Source organism: Ammodytes marinus, assembly GCF_949987685.1.
Source record: "Ammodytes marinus genome assembly, chromosome: 16".
NCBI classification, from domain to species: domain Eukaryota; kingdom Metazoa; phylum Chordata; class Actinopteri; order Uranoscopiformes; family Ammodytidae; genus Ammodytes; species Ammodytes marinus.
In genome coordinates, this window is record NC_137220.1 from 2415750 (window position 1) to 2424897 (window position 9148).

The 9148-nt window shown below is 41.8% G+C and overlaps 1 protein-coding gene across 1 annotated transcript in view; it reads right to left on the bottom strand.

The window, feature by feature from the left end:
• LOC307262966 (calpain-15-like) overlaps window positions 1-7484 on the bottom strand; it is a gene marked incomplete at both ends in the record, with an annotated part of 19182 nt that extends 11698 nt beyond the window's left edge. The window contains 4 exons of the mRNA XM_080043987.1: window positions 618-782; window positions 1149-1352; window positions 1880-2573; window positions 7315-7484. Coding sequence (XP_079900113.1) covers window positions 618-782; window positions 1149-1352; window positions 1880-2573; window positions 7315-7484 — 1233 coding nt within the window. The remainder of the gene's footprint in view (window positions 1-617; window positions 783-1148; window positions 1353-1879; window positions 2574-7314) is intronic.
• Between the last annotated feature and the right edge of the window lie 1664 nt (window positions 7485-9148).

Consider the following 9148-nt stretch of genomic DNA (forward strand, 5'->3'; position numbering starts at 1 on the left):
CTCCTCATGATCCACTACCTGTCTGTACTGTGTGTGCAAAACAATCTGGTGTTAATACACAGCGTAGGCTTTGTAAACTGCTATGTAAACAAAGGGGCGCCCACCATAACTAGCAACAAGCCTGTTTACAGAGCCTAGGCTGTGAACAAAACACTGGAATTTCTTTTCTTGCAAGGACAGGTAGCGGATCGTATTGATTGATTGATTGATTTTATTGGACCATTTGATATAAAATATGAACAGCACTCTGTGTCACACATTAAAATACATAAATAGCCAGGGAGGGAAAACACAAAGAGGCCCGAAGGTTCATTTCCATTGTGGTCCGTGATGGGCAGGAGAAGAGGGCAAGGAGATATTCACTGATTTCGACAAGTATTCTCCAGAATGGCTGACCTTTAAAGTGCACACACACACACACACACACAGAGACACAGACAGACAGACAGACAGACAGACAGACAGACAGACAGACAGACAGACAGACAGACAGACAGACAGACAGACAGACAGACAGACAGACAGACAGACAGACAGACAGACAGACAGACAGACAGACAGACAGACAGACAGACAGACACACACACACACACACACACACACACACACACACACACCACTCTGCAGAAGGATAGGATGTTCTCCCAGAGCTCCTTGGCCGTCCCTTCATCACTCTCTCTCCTCTCCTCCACTAACACACTCTCTTTCCTGCTGTCGCTCCGGCCAGCTCTCGCCCCGCACTGCTGCACCGTGTGGCAAGCCAGGCAGTGTCTGTTCTTCACCTAGAAATACATACGTGTAACCTTTATTTAAAGGTGCAGTGTGCAGTTTCAGAGGAGAGGGATTTGTTTACATTCACAGAGCCTGCAGTCAGTTTACTAAACATATTTTATCTACATGTTATTCTTAGTATTGAATAATTCTATCATCATAAATCCAAAATAAATTATTTTGAGGAACCTTGAATCAAACGTAAGACTAGAATATGTGTGTAAACCAAACTGTGGGCCCTGCTGCTGTAAACAACAACAACAGTGAAACAGTAACTTTTCAGGAAGCTTTCTAACTTCAAACAGTATTCCAGGGATCTAGAAAACATTCACAATTTCCAATGGAGTCTGACTTAAAACTCTTACTGACGTCTTCACCTTGTTTATGAGCGTGCAGGCCGGACACGCCCACTGCTCTGTCATGTTACCGATGACATCACTTCCTGGAAACTGAGCCAAGATGTCCGCCGCTGGAGACAGTTCCTCCTTCAATGTGCTGAGCCGTCGACCCGGCTGCAGCTCAGAGAGACCAGAGACAGCCAGAGAAGAGGGAGACGGACTCAAAGACTCTGGAAACCTGGGCTGATAGAGAAAGAAAATGAACGTTCATAAATATTATAAAACCTAGTTTAAAAGAAAGTATGTATCAAACTTAAATGACAATATCTTTCATTTGATTTGATAAATATGCCTAGAACTATCTTCTGATGCTTTACTATAACGCAACTAGCTCCCTAGATGGATAGATCGATAGATGGATAGATAGATAGATAGATAGATAGATAGATAGATAGATAGATAGATAGATAGATAGATAGATAGATAGATAGATAGACGGACGGACGGACGGACGGACGGACGGACGGACGGACGGACGGACGGACGGACGGACGGACGGACGGACGGACGGACGGACGGACGGACGGACAGACAGACAGACAGACAGACAGACAGACAGACAGATAGATAGATAGATAGATAGATAGATAGATAGATAGATAAACCTACATGTTCTACCAAGTCTCTCTGTATTCAAAAGAAAATGGCAGTAAATTCTACACACTGCACCTTTTAAATTGTGTGTTTTGACTCACGTTTGGAGGTGGAGCGGGTGGCACTTCTCTGCGGCTACAAGGAACAGGATTATTACGGCTTGAAGACCCCAAACTCACACACATAAACGCCCCTCCTGTGTTCGACTGTGAGGCTTCCACTGATAAACCCTCATCTCTGGTGGATACAGAGAGAGATAGCGCCTCCGTAGCTGCTTCCGCTTGCTGTCCTTCTCCGTCACTGACTTCAGGCACTAGCAAAGAGTCCGCGGGGATTTGTGGCAGAGACAGTTTCCTCGGTCCCCCACACGCAGAGCAAGACATTGACATCGGTGTATTCTCCAGAGTGCATCTCGAACACTCCCAAATTAAACTTGTTTGAGAATCTGCTTTTTCCGGCTGTGTTTTTATATTTTTGCTTATATTTTTGGCTGGTTCATTGTGTCTAAAATAGCCAGAGCAGCTGCTAGATCGCCTAGGTAATGGTTGGTGTTGTTCAAATGAGTCCAGTGTACTAGTATAGCCACATAAAGAGCAGGCTAGGGTGTCTTTAGGGTTAGCGAGAGTGCATTTTGGGCAGGACCAGCCATTGTTGTTGTCCCCGCTGGTGCCCTGCCAGGTCCAGCGTTGGTCGGGTTTTCTTCGGGGCGCTTCACACACGGAGCAGCGTGGAGCTCCGGCAGCGTTTAGGAAGGTGCAGCAGACACAGGCCCACTGAGTCCTCTGCACAGGCACAGAGCCAGAGGAGAAACTACAGAGGGAAGAGAAGGACACAGAAGGGTTAGAGATTGGACATTTTTAGGATACTTTCAGACTGCAGGTTAAAGTGGGACACATTTTTTGGGGTTACATTAATTTTTTTTTTTACTATATTTAAGTTGAAGAAAATAGTTTTTTCGAGCACTGGTCATTTAACAGATTGTTGTCTATTCTGCTTCAATAACACGTCTTCTTTCATACTAGTATAAATCAAAAGGTCCAACATGTACATTCAGGTGTTTATTTGACTAAAGCTTGTCTGTTTGTGTCTGTATATTTCTCCTATACAACCATCTTTAACGGACATTTAAAGATCTTTAACGGAAGGAGCAGCAGACACAGGCCCACTGACTCCTCTGCACAGGCACCGAGCCAGAGGAGAAACTAGAGAGGGAAGAGAATAGAATAGAATAAACGGGACCAACGAAAAACGAATAAATAAAACATAACGTAAAAACTTTAACTTATGTATGTAATGTAACAGAGTCAGAGGAGAAACTAGACAGGGAAGAGTAGGACACAGAAGGGTTAGAGTTAAGGCATATACAGCCCTTCGTTTAGACTACAAGTTAAAGGGGACCAATTCAGATTTTTTTTTTTTTGCTCATATGTGACTTCTGATGTTTTTTTCATAGAGTTCTCACTGGTCAATAGTGACAATGTTGTCTATTTATCTTCCATAACATGTCTTCTTTCATACTAGTATAAATCAAAGGTTCATAATGTACATTTAGGTGTTTGTCTGACATTCTACTAGCTGTAGTTTGGTGTGGTTGTGCTAGACTAGTAAGACTAAACCTTGTCTGTTTGCGTCTGTATATTTCTCCTATACAACCATCTTTAACGGACATTATCTCAACATTCATTTTTTTAAATACTCATTTTACTTTATCCAACATCTAGATTTTGGGTTTGGTTTAGATGCAGATTTACACATGATTAGTTAGTTCAAACAGTTCAGTTGATCTTTTTCCTTATCTTTGTGATTTAATAACATGTGTTTCTCCCCTCTACGATCAACAATATCACCATATTTTGGCCTATAACAGTAACTACCATCCCTCATATTAATAACAAATACGAGTTGTGTTTAGACAATGCTAAAACTTCCCTTGGTGCTTTCAGGGTGTCTTTGTGAGTTCCAGTTTGGGGCATTTTTTCTGGGACTCTTGCAACGACAAAAGGGTCAAATTCACTGACACAACAACAACCAAAAATAGCTGCTAACGGCAACATTAATGTGAAAAAAACAATCAAAAGTGTCTTAAACTGAACTCTGGTTTCATGTAGCTATTAACATCTCAAAGGGAGAGAAACAGCCAGCAGGGAGAATGATGTAAGAAAACCCAAATATAAATCGTTGTGTTAGAAGTTCTTGTATTTGTAGCCTGTGGTGTCGGGAAGGAGGAAATTAAAATGCATGAATATGGAGATTATCCCAGAATGCCGCTCTGTAGCAACATACAGAGTTTTCCCTCGAGGATATGATATATTTTTACAATATTTATGATTTATTGCTTTCTTGGGGGCCTCTGTTCAGGCCTTTATAATACCATGCCTTAAAGGTGGAGTCAGTGATTCTGGAGAATGCTTGTTGTCTAAATCTCCTTTTGACAAAATCAGTGAATATCTCCTCATGATCTGCTACCTGTCTGTACTGTTTGTGTGCGCTGGGGAGAAGAATCTGATGTTAATACACAACCTAGGGTCTGTAAAAGGAAATGTTGCTAGCTACGGTGGGCCCTCTTTGTTTGGGCTACACACCTTATGTCATCATAAAAGTTTACAGAGCCTATAGGCTGTTTATTTACAATAGATTTTTTCTCAGCGCACACAGTACGGTAGCAGATCGAAGGTAGCGGATCATGAGGAGATATTCACTGTTTTTGTGAAAAAGTGTTCTCCAGAATTACTGACTCCACCTTTAAGTCCAAAACCAACTATCATACATCTGCTACAGTGCAATAACAAGTTCACACTGCTGCAACTTTTCCCCTGCGATGTTCTAAAACTGTCTTGTTGCGCTGCGTTGCGATTCTTTGGTCTGACTCTGAACTGGGCTTAAGTTTCATGTTCCCGCATGGTGCTCGGAGGCCTGGACCTAGATTATCAGTGTGTTAGAATCCAGAGAGACATGGACCCACTGGGACGTCTGTGTGGAGGCTGCCCCACATATTCTAACTCTCTAAGAAGTTTAGACATCAAGCCTCAGACTTCCAGCACAGCCCGACTGGGACCGGTTACTGCACTGCAAACTCAGAGTACCTTCAACACTTCTTATAAAAAAAGAATTTGTTATATTCGGCCATGAGGAATACAATTTACAAATTTTCATAGTCCAGTGACAGTAGGCAATGCTATAAAGAAGGTAAAGTATGGGGGAGGGCACTCGTGGTGTAGTGGTTAGAGCCCCCCCCCCCCCCCCATCGAGTCTCAGTCCTCTTCATAGCAGACCCGGGTTAGAATCCAGCCCGGGTCGTTCTCTGCATGTCATTCCCCTCTCTCTCTATCTGTCTGTCTGTCTGTCCTCTTCACAGCAGACCCTGGTTAGAATCCAGCCCGGGTCGTTCTCTGCATGTCATTCCCCTCTCTGTCTGTCTGTCTGTCTGTCTGTCTGTCTGTCCTCTTCACAGCAGACCCTGGTTAGAATCCAGCCCGGGTCGTTCTCTGCATGTCATTCCCCTCTCTGACACATTTCATCTCTGTCTCTCCAAACTATCAAACATTTGATTAAAATGATCATCTTAAAATTTATTTTTTGAAAACTATGTGAGGCATACAACTGATGATAGGTAATAGTCCAGTGTTGGTAGTCAATGCTTTAAAGAAGGTAAAGCTCCTAAGAAGATACAATATGGTACAAGGTCACTGAGACCTCACAATATGGAAGGTCACAGTAACCTTTGACCTCCAAAATCTATTCAGCTCCCGTCTGGAATCCAAGAGTAAGTTTGGGCTTAATTTGATTTAAGATATCCCTCAAGCGTTCATGAGATTGGCCCTGACATACGGACGGTCGGAATAATATAATAATTATAATATATTAATATATACTGTATATGGTGTCTCTGCTGGTCCATTCTGATCTTAAGTATATAATGTAAAGTGGTCTGAAGAGCTATTGATGTATTTCCAGACTAATGTCTACAGTCCAGTCCTGAGGGATTTCCCTGGTCGCATTTCATTTCCTGTTCGAGAGAAACTGGACTCCTGAAGACACACACACACACACACACACACACACACACACACAGATAGACAGACAGACACAAACACGGAGGCACACAAGACAGACAGACACAAACACGGAGGCACACACACACACACACACACACACACACACACACACACACACACACACACACACACACACACACACACACACACACACACCAGACAGAGACGCAGTAGTAATTCATAATTCATGAGTGGAGATTTGACCAATACTCATGGCGGCTGAGGTTTCACTTCATATCGACCAATTCATTAAAGATTCATGAGCATAACCTCGACCCCGGACGACCACACAACAGGAGAATATGAATTAAAACAGCCACACAGTTCAGCTGTCACACTGAAGGTGCATTGTGCGGCCAAATAACATTAATAAATCATTATTTTAGAGGTAACAGACCAAAAAACAAGAATTTGTTTGAGGTTGTTGTGCTACTTGCTCATGTTTGGTGTGATTACAACTCAAATCCTTTGAGCACTGAGAAAAGAGCTATACAAAATATCATGCATTAAAGCTGGGGTGGAGGATTTGGGGAGAAAATGGCAGTTGGGATAGAGATTCGAATCCAAATACCTCAACCGCTCCACTTGTTCTCTTTGGTCCCTCCCCTATGGTCCCTCCCTGACACGCTCTACACCAACAAAGTTGTGCCAAAGTGAATGGACAGTCCCAACAGCCAATTAGAACGGAGAATCGGAGCCTCGCTCTGATTGGTCAAAGTGTACAGCTCATGTGAACTTTGACCAATCAGAAATTACATACCCCAGGTTTAAATCCTCCAAAAAAGCACTGGTCAAATTTAAGATGTTTGTTTATTTTGCCACCATAACATTTCTTTCATTATATACTATTATCCAAGCAACCAAATCAATGTGTTCATTGGTCTTTTTTCAATAATTAATTCAAACTGATGTACAAATACATGTACATCTTATTTATTTATTTGTTAGGGAAAATGCATATTCATGAACAGCTGTAACAGTTACAACTGTAAAAATGCCAGAGTTTAGCAAAAGTGCTAGATTTCATCTGTTGTCCCTGGCATGCAAAGAAATACAGGCTAAAAAAAAGAATACATATACAAAGGCACAAATAATACAAGAAAATAAAAGAGTTTAAAGGTGGTCACAGACTTGGTTTTCTTTTATCCACTGTTTGAGGTGTGTTTTGAAGGTTGAATAATTTTGTGAGTCTTTTTTATTTTTTTTAACCTTTATTTATACAGGTAAATCCCATTGAGACCAAAGACTCTTTTGCAAGGGAGACCTGTTTTCCTTTCCCACGTTACCATTCAAACACTCATTCATACACCGATAGCAGCAGGCTAACTATCGACATTCACACGAGGCAAGGTGGGTGAAGTGTCTTGCCCAGGGACACAACAACCATGACACAGGTGGCAGGACGGGGTTCGAACCTCCAACCCTTTGATCATCAGCCGACCCGCTCTACCACCTGAGCCACAGTCGCCCCTCTTATTGTGAGTGGGACTTCTCACCTGCGCTCCCTGTGCCTGTGTGGTCTGGGTAGTTGCCATGGTGAGGAGGAGCTTTGGCTGCTTCTCAAACAGCCCATCACAGGAGACGGAGGCAGCGCTGCTCCGCGGGGCGCATCACCGTCACCGTCACCGTCACCCTCCGCCGCCAGAGAAGAAGTAGATCCGCCCATGATGCACCTGGCTCAGGGGGACCGGCCCTGAAGACGAGAGGGAGCAATATCAGACTCAGAAAACTTTAGTGTTTGTTATACAACATACAGTGCAAAACAGACAATTAAAGTAGCTACTAGGAACTTACATTTTTATTTTTACCTTTATTTATACAGGTAAATCCCATTGAGACCGAAGACTCTTTTGCAAGGGAGACCTGTTTTCCTTTCCCACGTTACCATTCACACACACTTGTGGCAAGTCTTGCACCCCCTTTGATTTAGTGACGTTCATAAACACAGGCTTTTCCCGTCTGCCTGCCGTAAATCGTGGACAAAATGGCCTACATTTTATGAATTGATTAACCATATTTCTCAAGTATTTTCACTCTGTAGAGCTTAAACTGAGGTTGCTATCATATTGATTAGTAAAGAAATGTCTAATGTTTACGCTTAATCAGTATTGAATATGTTAAATTAGCATCAGTGTCCTGCAGAGAAATACTATTCAGACGTTAGAGAATGACATTGACAGAGAGGGTACACACACACACACACACACACACAAGCATGCACGACCACACACACATTCTTGTACTTCTATCTTTGTGAGGACATTTATTGGCATGATGCATTCCCTAGCCCCTTAACCTAACCCTAACCATCGATAATAAATGCCTAACCCCAACCCTTACACTAACCCTAACACAAACCTAATTCATACCTGAACCTTAAAACCTAGTGTTTACCCTCAAACAGCCCTTGAAGAAGTGAGGACCAAGCAAAATGTCCTCACTTTCCAAAAATTTCCTTTATCAAAAGCTTAAATTGGTCCTCACAGAGATGCCTGTAAAAGTACACACACACACACACACACACACACAAACACACACTTATTTTGCTGTCTGGCTGCTCTGACTCCCTCCACACTTTTGTCCTTGATCAAGGACTTTAAAATGTAGCAGCTGCAGCTTCATGTGTGTGCGATACAGACACAACAGACCAGAAAACATATGTTTCATTAAGAATTAATCCATGAATTATTTATTATCAAAAGGCTAAAGAGGACGTCTGGTTTTCTCCCACAACCAACTAACTAACTGTCCCAAGGTCGAGGCTCAAACCAGAGGGGATGGTGCCTTCTGCATCATAAGGCTTAGGGTTTGCTGAATCTGGGAATTCTTTAAAATCAACATTTAAAACTATTAATTATAGCGTATCTATTGCTTGTATGTGATGCCGTCTGTTTTATTGTCTTTCTCACTGTCCTTTTGCCCTATAATCGGTTAAAAATGTGTTTTTCTTAAGATTTTTGTCTTTAAAAGTGTTCCATTTTCATCTTTTCACTATTACAATGATGAGTATGTATGGGTATGTGTATTAAATTGGTGTATATTTATGTACATTTGCATCTGCTTTTGTTTCCTCCTGTTAAAGCACTTTGTAATCAAAATTCAAACACCTAAGAAGAACATTTTGTATTCTTTGTCACGTTTGTTTCATCTTCATCTGAAATAAAAAAAATAATAAGCACTGCATAAACAATTTAAATTTGAAGATGTATAAGTGAATAAATATTATTTTTGTGGTGCACATAAGGAATGCATTTTGCCTTAATGCAGATGCTTCCCCGCTGATAGTTCAATTAAAATACACAACTCCCCTTTCAATCTGTAACTATTTAT